The sequence below is a fragment of the Crocodylus siamensis genome, chromosome 1, assembly GCF_052110815.1.
Source record: "Crocodylus siamensis isolate JL-2025a chromosome 1, ASM5211081v1, whole genome shotgun sequence".
In the NCBI taxonomy this organism is placed as follows: Eukaryota; Metazoa; Chordata; order Crocodylia; family Crocodylidae; genus Crocodylus; species Crocodylus siamensis.
Window position 1 is genome coordinate 260,924,400 of NC_143395.1, and position 18,262 is coordinate 260,942,661.

Below are 18,262 nucleotides of genomic sequence, written 5' to 3' on the forward strand. Positions count from 1 at the left end.
CATCTGAGAACTTTGTCGGGCCAATAACTCGAGAGCAGTGGCGGTCTGGTTAGTAATTACTTCCAAGACTGCCTGCAACCGGATGATTCTATTCAGCATATATATTGGTGTCCGGTATCCCCAACTCCCATCATTAGCCCATGTAGCTGGTCCATAATACTCAATAATCCTCTGAGGGGGCCACTCATCCTTCTTCCACTTTTGGGAGCTACCCTGTGTCAAACTTACATCAATACTTCTCTTGGCCCTTTTCCAATCATCATACAAAGAGACTCCTAGCTTATTTCCAACCTCAGACGGTAACAAAAAGAAAGCTGGTACAATTACTCCCATATAGAAAGTTCCCGTCCACCCCTGTGGTAGTATTGTATAGGCCCGTCGTCCGCAAATCCAATAGTATCCTCTTAAGGCCCTATTTTCTCTATTGGTGGCATTTGGAGGGGCCCAACCATAGGGCATCTCGGGAAACCCCAAGCCTCCTTCTGGACCCAAAGGACCAGCAACTGCGTGGCCTCCTTTCATGGAACATTCCCATAGCCCATCCTGGTTCTTGTCTGTACAATCTGTCCGATCATCACTTTGATTTGTGGCACTCCAATATTTATTAAACCACACAATTGTTCCATTGGGATGCTGCCACACTAGCCGATTATACCCTGGGCTATTAGGATAATAAAGCCGTTCTAATCTTGTAAGGTTCATCCACCTTACTTTTAAAGTCCATATGCAACGGCTGTGTCCCAACCTTTTTCCTGTACCATTATTACTGATGCAATACTCTCCTAACGCCACTTGGGAAAGTTCCCAACTGTGGTTCTCATCCCATTTTTGACTAGTACTTTTAACATCTGCCTTACTATTTACTAGCCATTTCGGGGCCAAAGGAAAAGCCCTCCAAGGCCACTGGCCTCTGGCCTCCCGAAGCCCCCCACAGGCCCAGCAGTTGGTAAGATTAAAAGTACCTGCAATTCTTTCCATCATATCAACATACAAATTTGTCCCTGGGGGAGCAATTTGGGAAAGCGAGGGTGTGAGCCAGCGGTTAAGGCTGCTCAATTCTGCTTCTTTCATTATGCAGATAACAACAAGGCACATTAAGATTCCCACCATATTTTCCCTTTTACTTTCTTGTCTAATTTTCTGAGCTTTGATTAAGCCGTCTCAGGCGCACTTGGAGATCACCAGTAGGTTCACAGCTCCACTTGCTGGCTTCTTGTTCCGAAGACGACTCAGCTTCCGGAGTGAGTTCGTCTTGGGAGTTGTTGTCCTCTGACGCTTGTGGATGTCGTTTCACACGGGTATGGTGTATCCAACGATCATGGCCAGTAATCTTTACAGCGGTGTGGGTTGTTAGAAGTACCTGGAAAGGGCCACTCCACCTCTCAGTCAAAGGCTCCTTTTTCCACCGCTGCACCAAGACCCAGTCTCCCGGGGAGAAGTCATGTACCGGTACATCTAAAGGCAGACGCTGAAAGGAGGCTGCATACCTGTGAAGAGAAAACAAGACAGACTGCAAGGCAATAACATATGTATGAAGTTCACTATTACCTAATTCAAAAGTTACATTCTCTCGCATCCCAGGAGGTAAGACTCGAGGCGGCTTGCCAAACATAATTTCATATGGGGTCAATTTGAGGCCCCGTCGGGGAGTGTTTCGAATGCAAGTAAGAGCTAGCGGCAATGCTTGAGGCCACTTAAGGCGTGTTTCAATACAGATTTTGGTGAGCAAAGTCTTTAAAGTTCTATTCATACGTTCCACTTGTCCTGAACTCTGTGGTCTCCATGGTGTGTGTAGTTTCCAAGTAACCTTGAGAGCTTGTGCGACTTCTTGAACCACTCTTCCCACAAAGTGTTGTCCTTGATCCGACTCGATGGACTCAGGCAGGGAATACCGGGGAATGATCTCCTGTAACAAATACTTCACTACTGCAGCTGCAGTGGCAGTCCTGGTGGGCCAAGCCTCGACCCAACCAGAGAGCTGGTCTACCATGACAAGTAAAAACCCATGATGTCCGGATCGTGGGAGCTCGGCAAAATCAATCTGCCATGCCTGTCCAGGGTACGCTGCCCAGGGTCTACCTCCCATTGGCACAGGGGGTTTCCTTCGAGGGTTTACTTTCTGGCATGTAATGCACCTGGTAGCAATGCGCTGAGCTTCTACATATAGCCCTGGGGCTACTGCTTGGCGGATCATTAGATCACCCATGGCCAAACCTCCCATATGGGTTCTTGCATGGATCTGTTGCAGCACCTCCCGAAGCAATGGCCTGGGTATCATGACTTTCCCTCCTGGTACTATCCACCACCCCTGGGAGTTCTTTTCTGCACAAGCTTTCTGTGCAAATTTATCTTCTTCAGGGGAATACTGTGGGACTAAATCCTGAACGTATGGCCATATGGCATGGGACATAGCCTGCTTGGATACCTCTTCCGCTTCTCTCCCAATAAATGCAGCTTCCTTTGCTGCTGCATCAGCCTTTGCATTTCCAAGCTTATGCTTTTTCTCAGCAGCCTTCCCATGGGCCCGCACATGAATGACTGCTACCTCTTTAGGCTGGTGGAGTGCCTCTAGTAGTTTGATAATCTGGGGGCCATTAGCAATCTTATTCCCAGAGGCAGTAATGAAACCCCTTTCTTTCCACAATAGTCCGTGCGCATGGACTGTAGAAAAAGCATAGCGAGAGTCAGTGTATATATTAACTCGCTGGTCTGTCCCCAGCTGTAATGCTCGGGTGAGCGCAGTGAGTTCTGCGGCCTGTGCCGACCATGAGCTCGGCAATGACTCCCTCCATACTACCTTATCCAAGGTTACCACTGCACATCCTGTTCGTCTTTTTCCATCGATGACAGAGCTGGAGCCGTCCACAAAGTATTCAACATCTGGGTCTTCAATTGGGTCCTCAGCAAGATCAGGTCGCACCTGCGTGGTCTGATTCAGGACCTCAAGGCAGTCATGCGTCGGTTGCCCTGGCTCTGGCAGCAAGGTTGCAGGGTTTAAGGCTGTAGTATGTTTGAAAGTAAGTCCTGGATTAGAGAGCAAAAATATCTCATACCGTGATTGTCTGGAGGGGTTGAGAAACTTTCTTCCCTCAGTCCGTAGAATCTGGGGAACTCCATGAGGGGTGTGTATTTCCATGTCCGCACCCATGACTATCTTCTGGGCTTCATCGACAACCACTGCTGTGGCTGCCACAGCCCGAAGACAGGCTGGCCACCCGAGTGCAACTGGATCTAGAACCTTTGAATAATATCCCACGGGTCTCCAGGTCGGGCCCGATGGCTGTGTCAGCACCCCTGATGCAACCCCTCGATTCTCATGAACATACAGTTGATATGGCTTTTTACTGTTTGGGATGGCTAAGGCTGGGGGCTGGGTTAATGCTGCCTTCAGCAGATCAAAAGCATGCTGCATTTCTTTATTCCATTTCCATTTAGTGAGACTCTCCTTAGTCAGGGATTCATACAGTGGTCTAGCCTTCCCACCGTAATCTGGTATCCATAGTCGACAGAATCCAGTTAGCCCTAGGAATGCTCGCAGCTCCTTGGGTGACTTAGGTGGGGTTAGACCTTGAATCGCCTGTATGCGATCCGCACTCAGGGCTCTGACTCCTTTTGAGAGCTTATATCCCAAAAATGTGACTTCAGGCTGACATATTTGGGCTTTTTCTCTAGAGACTTTATATCCTTTTTTTCCCCAGAGTGTTTAGGAGTGACCTGGTGGCTTCCTCGCAGAGCTGCAAGTTTGGGCTTGCAACTAGCAGGTCATCCACATACTGGAGGAGAGTCACTGCGGGGTGTGATCCCTTCCATTCCCCCAAGTCCTTCTGAAGGGCAAGTCCGAAAATATGGGGGGCTGCTATAAATCCTTGTGGAAGAACTGTCCACATGAGTTGGGCTTTATGGAAAGTATCTGGATCCTCCCATTCAAAAGCAAACAATTTTTGACTCTCTCGGTGAAGAGGAATAGAGAAGAAAGCATCTTTCAAATCTAGCACTGAAAATATTTCAGCTTCCCCCGGTATTTGTGTCAAAATCGTGTGAGGGTTCGGGACTACAGGATGGTCTGAAAGGACCTTCTTATTTACTGCCCGTAAGTCTTGGACCAGTCTGTATGAGACCCCATCTGCCTTTGGCACTCCAAGAATGGGGGTGTTATAGGGTGAAGACCCTTCCACTAGCCATCCGTACCTCTTGTATTTCTCTATTAACGGCTTGAGTCCAGCTCTGGCCGCTCGGCTGAGTGGGTACTGCTTTACCCGAACGGGCCCCTCCCCATCCTTGAGTACAATCCTTACCGGGGAGACGAACTTAGCTCGCGCAGGGGTTCCATCAGCCCATACCAAAGGGTCTACTCCAGTCATGTGATGTTCTGGACTTACTGCAGGGCGTCGGTCCTCCAGGAGAGCCATCTGATAGTTCGAGCTCTGCTTGACAGGTAGCTGGACCACCATCTGATCGTCTCTGAAAAAGATCTCAGCTTGCAATTTTGTGAGTAAGTCCCGCCCAAGGAGTGCAACCGGGCAACTTGGAGAATACACAAAGGAGTGCTCGAGCAAATGGTCTCCCACCTTGGTGAGGAGTGGTTTACAAACAGGGAGTCGAGTTTGCATTCCCTCAATCCCTTCTACAAGTACATGCTGTTCACTAGTTCCTGCACAGGGGGGTTTTTCTGGAATCATTGAAAATGTAGCCCCAGTATCCACCAAGGCTTCAAAGTTTTTGCCACCAACCCTAATGGTTACCATGGGATCTTCTCGGGCTCCAACCCGAAGGGTAGTGGTCTTAGATCCCTGTCCCCTTCATTCTGAATCCTCACCCTTGTCTTCTGCCCGCATGAGGTGACCTCTCGGTTCCCCCTCTCTCTTCTCCTTCAACTTCGGGCATTCTCTCTTCCAGTGTCCTTTCTCCTTGCAATAAGCACAAACATCTGCTCCCACTCTTTCTCCCTTCCTCTTCTGTATCCCAGCCTTTCCAGGGTTCCCTCCAGTTATAGCAGCTGCTAGTGCTGCCATCTGTCGCTGAGCCTTTTTATCCTCCTTGCGCTCCTGCACTTGCTCACGATTCCCATACACCTTATATGCAATTTCCACCAGCTCTGAAATCGGTTTCCCGGGACCTCTCTCAGTTTTCTGTAACTTCTTACGGATATCAGCAGCAGATTGACCAATAAACATAAGATTTACCATGCGCTGGTTATCTGGGGCTTCTGGATCCAGATCCGAAAACCTGCGAAACGCCTCATACAGCCTCCCAAGGAAAGCTGAGGGATCCTCCTCTCTTCCCTGTCTCACCTCATACAATTTAGACAGATTGGTAATCCGAGGCACTGCCTTTCCCATTGCTTCCACTATAATTCCCAAATACCGTGCACTCAGCTCTCTGCCCTCTGCAGTATGATTGTCCCATCCCGGCTCTTCTACCGGGTAGGTATCACGCAGAGTACGACCAGCAGCACCCTCTGACTCAACTCTGGCTGCCGCAATACGCTCTGCTGTACCTAACACTAATCTCCTCTCCTCCGGGGTTAGGAGGGTCTGGAGCATCATCTGGACATCAGCCCAAGTGGGTCGATGAGTCTGCCCAATAGATCGAAACAAATCCCTCATCTTTTCAGGGTCTTCACGAAAAGAGGGGCTCTGATTTTTCCAGTTAAATAAATCTGAAGTGCTAAATGGGGTGTAGACAAAAGTTGCAGTGCCTCCTTCCCCAATAACCTCTCGCATCAGACAGTTCAACACCGGCTGTGACTCTACAGGCTTGCGCAAATAATAACCCTTATTTCCTGATTCAGATGAGGCACTTGGCTGAGGCTCACGCTCTAACTCATTAGGTATGCATTGGTACGTCGGTGGTGGTCTCTCTAAGGGAGGGGGCGGTGGTGCAGAAGGACTGGATGCCGAGGAGGCGTCTGACTCATCTTCGCTACCCGACAGGGCAACCGGAGCACGGGTCCGGTACTCAGCCAATTCAGAATTCCCCCCCCTCATTAGACTCAGGAAGTACAGGCGGCCCCCCCCGAGCCTTTTTCTTAACAAGCATCACATGAGACTTTGCTAAGTAATTCTTAATCCAAGGTGGCTGATTTTGAACCACCCACAACCAACAATCAATATAAGGAAACTGATTCCAATACCCATTTTGCATAACAATTTCATGGATAGCTATCACTTCTTTTAGCACAAAGGATCCTTTCGGGGTCCAGTGGACCCCAAATGTTGGCCACTCGAGTTGACAAAACTTAGTTAAATCACCTTTTTTCATTTTTATTCCATAATCGGCCGGCCTTGCAAATTTATTAAAATGACGTAATAAGACTTTTAGAGGGGTATCAATATTGTTTTCTACACGAGAGCTATTCGTACCCATTTGCCCACAAAAATGCGCCCAATGCACACCAAATACCAAAAAGATCTCAACAACAGATGATTTACAATGAGAGCTAAGCCTAGAATTTCTCAGCAAACTTACACATCCTTTGTTTTAGATCCGTATACCAGATTGGGCAAAGGGAATTCGTATACTCACTCAGATACCCCAGAGATCTCGATCCAAATTCCAGAGTGTGTCTGCCTCTCCAGAAACTCAGAATTTACATAGGATACTTCCTTTAACTTCCCGGATATTTGGACTTAAACCTCAAATACCAGGGTGAGTCCAAAGTCGGCTCGGTGTGCACAAATCCCTGGTACCGGAGGTGCTCCGTCACTGAATTCCGGGGTAGTCCTCGAGAAGCCCCACGTTGGGCGCCAATTTTGATATAAAAATCGTGGTTCGTTTCTCGGGAGGAGGAAAAAAAACCTTCACAGACACACTCTATTAGCAACACAAAAGGTATATATTTGCAAATAGGGTCAGAGAGAGAGACAAAAGATCAATCACTCTGCCCCCGAGCACAATCATTAGCAGGCTTTTATCCCCCCTCTCCTGACCACGTGTGTAGAAGGAGGAATTTTTACAACTCATTTCCGGTTCATACAAACATATATGTAAACATGTCGCTTCATACGTCCCATGTGCATTATAATGAACTACTTAAGTATGCGGGGCGGGTAGGCTTAATATGCATTAGGCTATCACGCGTGCGTGGATGGAACCCAAGGTTACTCAAGGTTCAACCTGAAGGCAAAAATGGCATCTGCTCTTATCTTAGCCTTAGGAATGTGGGGTCATGAAAGAAAGTGTGATTTAGTGTAACAAAGAGATAGTAAATTTGCAGGACAGAGAGGGAGTGATACCTTAGTACAATGGGCTTTTGGTGGTTTTTCCCATCAATTTCCAACCCCCCCCCTTCCCTCTCCCATTAAGGAGACAAGGAGGGGTAGCAGCTGTGTTGTTTTTTTTTTCCCTAAATCTGCTATTGATAATGCATTTTTAATAATATTTCTAACATATGGGTGTGGGATGGGCAGGCGGGGCCAGGGCCAGATCCAGGGCCAGGATCGTAGGCCATTGATAGTGTAGGGCCAGGGCACAGCCACAAACAGCTGCCCACATGTCCCTGTGACGGCCGCCGGTTCTGCGGGCAGGGGCTGTCCTGGGCCCTGAATCCGCACTGTCACTAGGCCAAGATTCTGGCCTGGCCCCAGCCCTGCCAAATCATCCCACTCCCAGACACTGCTCCCCACTCGCCCATGGCCCCATCTCATCCTCCTGGCTGAGTATACCCTGCCCATGTGGATCCCAGGTGGGAGGTGACAATGTGGGGCTGGACCTCAGGGCAGAGCCACTTAGGGAGTTTTTTGGTAAGCTGTTGTGGGCTCTGGGGCCAGGAGGGAGGTGAGGGAGTGCTGAGCCAGCCCTCAACAGCTCTCCAAAACTCCCTAGGTGGTCCTCCAGCCCAAATAATTGCCCACCCCTTTTCTATACAATCAAAATATTGTTTCATTTTTTCCATGTGCATCCTTGGGTTCCGAACATAGCCTGAAGTGTCTCCCAAAGGGAATGCTGAATGCATATGTATGATGCCTTTCTTAGGGCACCTGCAAAAATCCTGTTGATGAATCAAGAATATTAAAAATAATAATAATAAAAAAAATTGGTACCCCCTATGTCTTCAAAAACATCTCCCCCTGTAAATAGTGGGAATTGTTTTGTTTTTTAAAAATGTATTTAATTCTTTTGAGCCTATACATAAGCAAAGAGTTAAGCAAAAATGTCTGAATTCTTTGTTTAAGTGGTTAAGAAATATACTATTCAGTTGGTTCATTTCCTGGCTCTGACTCTCAGAGCAGTGAATCTGCGGGGCTACTCTTTCAGTCTTTGCCTTTAGGTTAGAGGAAGTCTTTCCAGAAAAATGCATTGTGAGATGATTAGGTTCTTTAAACTTTTTCTGTATCTTATTGCTTCCCTATCCCCTGGAAAATATCCTTAGACTCTTCCTCAGTTCTTTTGGGTCTCTTTCAGTCTAATAAATGCAATTTCTGGGTGAGAGCAAGGACTCCGGCTGCATCCAGATGTGTGTGGATGTTTGGTTACCTGGAGACAAGCGTGCTGCCACTACTTGTCCCTGGGGAATGCCCTTACCATGTGCACTGAGGCTAGCACCAGGCTGGCCCCAGCAGCCTTATGTGAGGTCCTGGGGCCTCCTGGGGCTGCAGCAGTGGTGATTCTGCCATGTGGAGCCTGGCCAGCAGGGTGGCTCGAGGCGGCCTGGCTCTGCTTTTGAGTGGCACGTGCTGCCCATGCATGCACTGCTCCACTTTTTTTTTCCGTGGGTTTTTTTGACCCTGACTATCCAGGGGTAAAAGAAACCCACAGGAAAAAAAAGCAGAGCAGTGCACACATGGGCAGTGCACCACTAGAGTGATGAGAACATCTAAATATGCAGTATGTGGCTGTGCAGACGTGTTTGTGGCATCACATACCACATGGCTGCGCTCGTTTGGACGCGGCCTATGTGTTTTTAGCTCACTAAGAGTCTTTTCCTCTCTCTCACTCCTTCTCAGGATACTATTACAAATAGTAGCTCTTGCAATTTGTTATTTTACATAAAAGTTCAGTACTTCTCTAGCCAGAGATAAGACCACCCTTATAAACTGTAAGTCTTGGCCATTTTTCTTCTGCTGCCTGTGGTTTTTTTTACTTTCAACACTGAGAAGGTTGTTTTTGGCATGGTATGGCTAGCACACCTAAGTCCAACTTGAAATAAATGTAAATGTCACATTTGCTTTTAGGCTGAGAGGTCATTCAGATTTACTGTAACATTATTCAGTACTCATCTGAAGAAATCCTCTGAGCAGTTTTAATGATGCCTTTTATTAGCTCAAATGTAAAACTGAGAGAGAGATTATGATATCTTATGGGTGACTGGTGCTTCCTAACTCTGGAGGGGGGCACCAGATTGCTGATGGCGGGTGGGGTCCCCAGCAGCTAATCGCCAGCTGGGAGGAGGGAGGGGTCCCCAGCTGCCGATCGCTGAGCTAGTGGAGAAATTGGAAGTGCACTTCCAGTGGCACTTCTGATTTTGCGGCTGGTGCTTCCAGGTGGCGCACAGCTGATCTCAGGGGATGCGTGTGCACCCACATGCACCCCCTATGTATCACCAATGTCTGTCTTTACTGTTAAAGGTAAATTTGGAGTGGTTTTAATGAGTTATTTCCAACTTACACTGGAATTAATGTAGCTGACTTATCTGTATGCAAAAGAAGATTCACTTTTGAAAAACTCACTTTCAAATTTGCTAGTAGCCTTCTGAAACTTAGGCTTATTAGCCTGTGTCCCTGTGTACTGATGAGCTGTTCAGAACAATAGAAACGTTAGTACGCACAAACAATTTATATCATTGGCTCAGTGTGATGATTTCTTTTGTGTATAATAATAAACACAACTCAAGGGGCCAAATTTGTTTTCAAAGTAACTGGTGGTGTAACTTTACACTGACATGTAACTAGGTTGGAAATAATCTTTCTGAATAATTCTCAGGACCCAACTATCTTCACGTTCAAGAAACGAGGAAGAGTGTGGTTTTCATTTTTTTTAAAAAAAAGGGAAGAAGAAAATAAAGCGTTTTGTGGATGACTAATTTTCCCTTGTGGAAAACTTGCAAGCATCCCAGGAAACTCCTGTTTGTTGGAAGATGGAGGTAAGGAGAAGTGAGATACGAGGGTGTGAGGGAGTGGGGCCTAGGAGCGGCCGTGAACGCCCTAGCGCCCCCTACCGTCACGTTAGGGTGGACTCAGCACCCTCAGAATCTCGCCTGCCACGACTTTGATGACAAGTAAGTTGTATGGGAGGCTGCCTCTGTTCCCCTAGTTGACGGTACCGATGTTCCTGCCCCTACTCCGAAATGGGATATCTCTATGCGCCCCGCCTTAAGGGCTATGCATGCCTCCAAACCTCCCCTTCAGCACGCCCCAAGCCTCACAGCTGTTTTGTGGGACATTTGTACAGTCCCTCGCCCCTCTGGTGCCCTCTCTCTCTCTCTCTCTTGGGCACCCTGGGCTCCTTGCCCACCTGGCGCCCCCTTGGGCCGGGCTCCTATCTTCCAGCCCGCTCCCTGCGCCCTTGGGCCTGTCTCGCCGGTATCCGACTATTGCTGGCGTCCCCTGGGTCCAGCTCACTACCACCGCCCCAATACCAGTGCCCTTGGGCCTGGCTCACTCTCTCTCTTGTTCTGCCCCGCTGTGGGGCCTTGCCCGCTCTGGGGCCGACACCGCGCGCCTCGCGCTCCTCCTCTGCCCCGCTCTGGGGCCTCGCCCTCTCAGGGGCCGCTACCACCCCCGCATGCTAGGGGCACAGGCGATCGTCGCCGTGCCTGTCCCCTTGACCTTTCTCTGGGTCCGGTTGCCCCCCTGGGCAAAACACCACCCTTATGGGCTGGGGTCTGCAACCCCGCATACTGCGCCTCCCTGGCGCAATACAGTGCCTCTCCGGCACAGACAGTAGTGCCCCACTGGCACCGTGCCCCTACTGGGCACCGGAAACCCCCAAGCTGTTGGAGAGCCCCCGTGAGGCCTCCTCACTCCCCTACAGCCTCACCCCGGCTGTAACATAAACCACACCGAGTCTCCCTGCTCCGAACATAAACACAAGCCCCACCAAGGCTCTCAAGCCTACCTCCCTTTAGGGCGTTCTTGCTCCCCGCATCATCGCAGCCGGTTAGCATAGTAAGGCTGCGACCACTAACTCAGGCCACTCAGCTCAGCCGCAGAGCTCCTGCTCCTGCGGCAGCCAGAAGGGAACTGTGAGGCAGGCTCCAGCCTAAGCTGTTTATAAAGGCCTGGCCCTGCCCCCTTCTGGCCATGTGACCCGCCTGGTCGCCCTGGTAACCGGCACCTGAGCTGCCCGGGTGATTGGCAGCTCTGCCAATCACACTCACAGTCACGGGGCACTTACGTGACTCCGTGACAGAGGGCTTTGCAGATTTTTTGACATTTCCTACTGTAACTCTTGTAAGGGCAAAAGCCGCTTCATTCTGAGGTCACTGAAATGATCTTCATCTCAGAACAATATACTTCCTGGATTTCTCCTTTGAGTAGTCAGTGTGAGGACCAAGTACCAAGTGGATCATCTGCCCTTTGCCCCCTGAATTCTCTTTTATTTTAATTCTGAATAGATCTGGGTATTCTGAAGTTTGTTTCATATTTTAGTGAGGACTTCAGAAGACAGGCTGTCATTCTCCAGCTAAAAGAAATGATGCTGTCTCAGCCAGGCAGACTGCCAGGTTAGATGTGTCAGTTGTCACTGGGTATTCTTGTTGCACATAGTTCTTCAGACAAGGATTTTTTTTGTATCTGATGGGCCCTCCAGGAATAAAGGAATTTTGTTCCTAAATAGAAGCCATGTCTTACCAGCAGTACTCCAAAATTCTCCATCTCTAATTGCGGTGTCACAGCTTTACTCATTTTGACCCTTTATCTTTGTGCCCAAACTTTGAAGCCTGGACTTTTCATGTCTTCATGTTTTTGACTGGTTTGGGAAAAAAACCTAAAGAAATGGTGAACAGAAGTTTTCCTCTGGGTGTACTTGATCTGTCTCAAGCCTAAAGAAATATCTGAAAGCTTACAAGAAAGCCTTTGTGAAATGTCCAGCTTAATTGCTAAACTAAAAATGGATGGTTTTTGAGCTTCACTAGTAACTAGAATGTAGAACTGTTTATGGAGCACTAGAGATGTTATGGGGAGTTCTGCAGAGAAAACAGTTTCAGTGGCTCAAACAGGTTACCAACAGAAAGATGAAGAACAGACTATCAGAAAAATCAGGTGAAAGAGCACAATGTTAATTTTGGGGAGTTGGATTTTCTCGAATACTTTCACTTTGAGACTTTTGTGAAGAAAGGGATAGGGTCTCTAGACTTTGATGAAGGAAGTACACTGGGGAGCAAGTGGAAGAATATTGGAAGGGAACAGGAAGAGAATCCAGACATATGGTGTTGCATAGAAGAGTGCCCAGAGGTAGGATCAGGAGGACATATTGTCAATAGTGTAACTGTGAGGAAAGGGGAAGAGGGGTGGGAAAAGGGGCAACCAGGACACTAGGGATGTTCGAAGCAGGCCCTATTTGATTCGGATTCGGCCCCAATCAGGGACAGTGATTCGATTTGTTGATTTGGATCACTGTCCCTGATTTAATTAGTCTGAATTTGAATCTGAAGAATTTGATTCAGAGAATCAGTGATTTGGACACAGACACAACTTTAAGGGTTTTTTCTATATACCTTGAGGTACCAGTGTGGCTTGTAAATGCTATAATGCTGGGGCACATGGAGCATCCCACAGGAGTGCAGTGGGGGGGCCCTCCACATGCTCGGCAGCAAACCCAGAAGTGGACTGGAAGTACTTCCGGTCCACTTTTGGGTCCACCGAGGAGCATGCAGGGGGCCCCCCCGCACCTCCCCCAGCTTGGCGATCAGCTGTGGGGGGGGACTCTGGGTGCCCCCCCCCCGACCCAGTTGCTGAGCTGGCAAGGGGGGTGCTTCTGGTCCACTTCTGGGTCTGTTGCCAAGCATGCTGGGGAGCCCCTCCATGCTTCTGTGGGATACTCCATGTACTCCAACATCTCAGCATTCATGAGCTGCCTGCTACCTAGAGGTACGTAGAAAATCTGTGTCTATGTCTGAATCTCTGAATCTTTCTGAATCTCTCCGAGTCGATTTGGAGAGATTAAAGGGTCTCCTGATTCAATTTGGATTCGGAGATTGAGCCACTGAATCAGGCCGAATCTCTGCCGAATTGAATCAGGGACCAAAGCTTCACACAGCCCTACAGGGCACTCTCTTTGGGTACTGACTTGGCACACTAGTATGGCCTCCTCTCCCCAAGAGGCTTTGCCGCAGAAGGTGCAGCTCTGCTGCCTAGCTAATGGAGGCGAACAGGCACAGACCCCACACTCAGTAGTGGGAAGCACAAAATGGGGTACCAGGAGTGGGGCCCCCATGAAGCCTGTGCCACTGCCTGTTTCTCAGCAGCAGCTGCCCAAACCTCTGCTGCTACAGAAGCAACTGCAGCAGGAGCAGCTGCTGCCTGAGGGGAGCCCTATCAGGTAAGTCACCACTTCTCCATCCCTACCCCACTCCTATTATCACTTGTGGCCAGAATAATCCCTTCTCCATCTCATGCTCCAGGTTTTGGAAGAGGTTGCTACATCTCTGCAAATGGTGATATGCAGGACAAATATACTGGAGCTATTTGCACTTCAACTTAGCTTTTCAGTGAACCAAACTTAGCCTGCCACATATTGTCAGCGCTCTATGAATAATTGATTACAGTCACCTTCCATGGGCCCCAGGTAGAAAGAGTGTTTTTTGTTGTGTGAACACACTTTTTGACAGTTAAGTGTCCTGTACGTGACAAGATTTAGAAACATAAATACCTGGCAAGTAGAAGTGTGGCAAGGTTTCAGCAAATTATATTTCTTGAAGTATCAGGGTGATCCCAAGACAGAGGTATTTGGAAACTAAGGCTGTACCTGAGGTTTCTAACACTCTAGGTGGCATAATCTGAGATTGATTATCTGCAGAAATAGTGCTTTTCTTATAAGAGTGAAGCATACTAGCTGACCAATCAGCTTAGACATTGCTGTTCATGGCTGGTAAGTTATTTCATTAGGTTAGAAGCAATACTACACCAAACCATATAATTCAGTAATTAGCTCTATATTAGCACTATATAACTCACTAAGCAGTCCTGTTTCCATTATGCCACAGTATTCAAGAGAACAAGAAACTCTTATATTTGCTGTTATTGGCAAACTGCCTTATATATTTTTAGATATTTTAAAAACAAAGCCACCTGGGTTAGATTTTTAGTAAATCGGGGCTTAGGTTTTTTTAGAAAAAATACAAGCTTTCACAAGGAGGTTTGCTATAAATTGGTTTCTCAACTACAGGAGAATTTTGTGTAGCCATAATCTTAAATGAGGCACTACAGTGTTATTTTACCACAATTAACTTCCTTTATGGTCAGACTAGGGGAGCATGGAGTAATGTAGACCACTGGTGTTTGATTTATCTAGACCCATGGGTCTGCTGAGTAGCATGGGGCCAGCCTGTGGGCTGGATCCTAAATGCAGGGTCAGTCTGCAGGCTAGATCCAGCAGAGGTGCAGTCTGACATGCCAGTCCGGCCCCGCGTAGTAGGTCTGGCATAGTGACCTGCACGTCAGCCTGATCCCATATGATGAATCCATCTGCAGCCTGACCCTACAGGTTGGGCCACATCATTTAGCTCTTGGGGCCCCCCACAATCCAGATGACACCACTCCATGGGACGTAGTTTGAGCATGACTGTAGATGCAAAGGTTTAGGGGCTATTGATATTTTCTTATTTATGGACAGACATGAATTTGATCTAAACATCTGCACTTCCATTGAAGGTGGCTCTACTGAAGTCAGTTGCCAGTTTCAAACATTGTGCATTATGGGCAAAAGTCAGTGCTCATTAAAACTAGTGAGCTCTCCCTAGATTTGATAGGCAAATCTGTATTATTTTCATGGATTAAATTAACCATTTTAAATGAGCAATCACTGCTATCCCCCCCCACCACAAAAAACAAGTATTTTGTATCCTCAATTCTGAATGATTTATTCCTCAAATGGGCATGCTATCCCTTGAAAGCCAGACAGTTTGCATCTATGGTGTATGGTGCAGCAAAACAAGCTCAAGATCAGTGAACCCCCCTAAAAAAAAATTCTACAGTGCTTTTTAAAAAGAATAAGAATTAGTAAATTAGTTATCAAGTCAAAAAAGAATTGGATGCTTGTATGGGTAACAAGAAGCTTTGGAGTTGTGATAATTAACTGTAATGATTTTGCAAGGGACAATTAACCTCATGTTTCTGGGTTTAAGTCATTTTCTAACTATCAGAAATAAGAATAAGACCTAATGGGGAGGGTGAGCTTATTCCATATCTGCCTACTGCAAGACTGTCACCATCCTGTAAGGTGCCTGGTGCTGGCTACCACTGGAGACAAATATTGGCAGTAGGGGTGTGTGAAACGGGCCCTATTTGACTGAGATTCAGCCCGAATCAGGGACAGTGATTTGATTTGTTGATTTGGATCACTGTCCCGATTCAATTTGGCTGAACCTGAATCTGAAGATTTGATGCTGATTCAGAGAATCAGCGATTGAGGCATAGATATAGCTTTACATGTTTTTTCTACATACCTTGAGGTACCAGGCGCAGCTCATGAATGCTGCGATGATGGGGTGGATGGAGCATCGCACAGGAGCACAGGGGCCCCCTGTGTGCTTGAAGGCAAACCCGGAAGTGGACTGGAATTACTTCTGGCCTGCTTACAGGTCTGCCAGGGAGTGTGCTGGAGACCCCCCCGTGCCTCCCTGGCTCGGCAATCGGCTTTAGGGGGACACCAGATGCCCCCCAGATCCAGGATGAATCTTGGTTCTTTTTCAAAGAAAAAATTTTAAAAAAAGTTTGGTTCTTTTATTGAACTGTTGATAGATGCTATATAAATTGCTATTCAGTAGATATTGGTCATTAACGTACTTATGAAATGTTGGCCTCTGAGATTGACCTTCTGCTGTATAAAAGCAACATTCTTTTCTTTGTGAAAAAAGACAGCCTTGTCAATGGAACAGCCTTTTATTAAATTCAGTAATATTTAAAGAGGGCCCAGGGCCACATTGACACATATGTTAAAAGGGCTCTAATCTCATCCCCATTTTAAACCTAGCAGGATTCTTTGACTTGATAGAGAGCAGATTCCCCTTGGGCTTTGATTATCAACCAGGAATTATTGTTTAAAAACAAATAAAAAACAACCCTCTCTTCACTTCTAAAATTGAAAACACATATTTAGATAATCAAAAGATTGATATTTTGATATTTAAAACAATAGCTGATGGCAGGTCAAAAACTCCCTTTTTTCAATTTTGTTTCCTCATCAATATTCCAGAGGTATGCATGTTTGCAGATTTACAGGGGGAAGAGTTTGTTAATTGGTTCCTCACCTTTTCACATGAAAGTTATAAAGAGCAGAGGATAAAACATTTAAACATTGGCTGAAACGAAACATTCCTCTCCTTTTACCTTCCTCCCCCTGCAAAAGAATAGGTAATTTGTTAACTTTTTGACAGGGACAACCCTTTCCAATTTTTTATTTATGAAGCTTTTTTGGGTAAGAAATAATTAGCTACCCCATGAATGAATTCTGTTTTAAATGAAACAATTTTGTTTCTTATGCTGTTGGACCCAAAAATATATCTTTCTATTTTCTTGTCCTATTAACAACTTTACCTGACATTTTTGCATTAAGGCAAAGACATTTGGTTGTCCCTGTCATAGAAGACAGCTCTTGACTTTATCACAGTCACTTTTATTCATGGATTCCTTGGTGTTTGGCTCATAGAACTGCCTGATCAGATAACAAAGTGCAGAATGCAGGAAACTGACCTGACGGGGATGAGCCTTTGGGGACAAAGTTTATCTGCTGGAGCATTTCCTGTGTGCACTTTGAAACCTCTCCATTTGACTTCATCAAAGCACAAGCCGACATATTGCAATTTCCAACTGAACAAACAAATTTGCTGCTTAATCACTGTTGCCACCTCAGCCTTTCAATTTACTTTTGCTTAGTAAACCAGTACCTATTAAAAGAACAACCCAGTTATTACAAATGGTAGTTCTTGATTTTAAAAATAGTTTATAGTTCATCTGGCATAAAAGTTACCTCCCAATCACCTCCTTCCCCCAAATTCCTGTGTGAACCAGAGTTCAAGTTGTATATAAGCAGTGTAGTAAACAGCGGCCTTTTAACCAGTTTTGTAATATCTCTTTTAAAGATCACACATCAAAAGGATATTTTAATTTAATAGCTAGATGCTGCTCCTTCCTTTCCAGTTAGAATTCTTATCTTGTGGCTCACCAGCCCAAAGCTCAAAGTGTAACCTGGGATAGTAAATGGTGCTTTCAATAGATTAGCTAATCCATATTAATTAACATGTCCATAAACAAAACATAGCATTGCTGTCTTTCTCAGCATTAGTTGCTAAGTCTGGGTGAAACTTTTTCATCACAACTGTTTGGCTGAAAATTGGCTTAAGGAAAACTGATTAAAAGAAAATATTTTCTGAGAAAACTCTTGACTTCTGATTGGGGGAAAAAACCCTCCTCCCCCAAACAACCCCTCCTTCCACAATTGTGGTACATCTCAGGTACTATGAGATCATGGTGCATTTTGGGCCAAGCTCACTCTCTCATAGAGTATGTGAGGGTTGGAATTATCATGGTGGCATTTTGAAAGAAAATCTTTTGGAGTTTATTTTTAATCAAAAAATGATGGTCACATTTTTCAGTTTTGAGCTGAAATACTTTGGCTTTCAGTTTTTCACCAAAAATTTGAAATTTTCAGTAGAAGTAAATGCAGTTTCCAGCAACCTCTAGTGTGAAAACTAATGTGTAATACATTTCAAAATACTGTTCACTTTCCCAGTCTAGAACGCCACTTATTCATTAAATACTTGGTTTCTGGAATGATCATTTGATACAACACTATTAGTCATCTGCATCTCCCAGAGATGAGAGCTGGCACAAAAGGCAAATGTAGTTTTGGGATGCACCAACAAAGGCATTAGGTCCAAGACACAGGGGGTGACAGTGCCTCTCTACTCAGCACTGGTTAGGCCTCATTTGGAGTACTGCATGCAGTTCTGAGCTCCACATTTTGAAAAAGATGTGGAGAAGTTAGAGAGGGTCCAGAGGTGGGCAACAAAAATGATAAAGGGCTTGAAAGGTAAGTTTTATGAGGAGAGACTGAAGAAGCTAGGCATGTTCATCTTGCAGAAAAGGTTCTTAAGGGGGGACAT

The 18,262-nt window shown here is 46.3% G+C and overlaps 1 protein-coding gene across 1 annotated transcript; it reads right to left on the reverse strand.

The window, feature by feature from the left end:
• Positions 1-4,375: 4,375 nt before the first annotated feature.
• Positions 4,376-5,699, reverse strand: LOC149874444 (uncharacterized). Its single transcript, XM_090044612.1, has 2 exons — positions 4,817-5,699; positions 4,376-4,461 (listed from the first exon to the last, which is right to left on the reverse strand). The coding sequence occupies exons 1-2, from the start codon at positions 5,604-5,606 to the stop codon at positions 4,376-4,378; spliced, it is 876 nt and encodes a 291-aa protein (XP_089900738.1). The 5' UTR covers positions 5,607-5,699.
• Between the last annotated feature and the right edge of the window lie 12,563 nt (positions 5,700-18,262).

Coding starts and splice junctions, on each gene's coding strand:
- LOC149874444 (XM_090044612.1), bottom strand. CDS start 5,606: ATGAGGGATTTGTTTCGATCTATTGGGCAGACTCATCGACCCACTTGG. Junction 4,462..4,816: donor CATGCGGGCAGAAGACAAGG/GTGAGGATTCAG, acceptor GATCTTTTTCAG/AGACGATCAGATGGTGGTCC.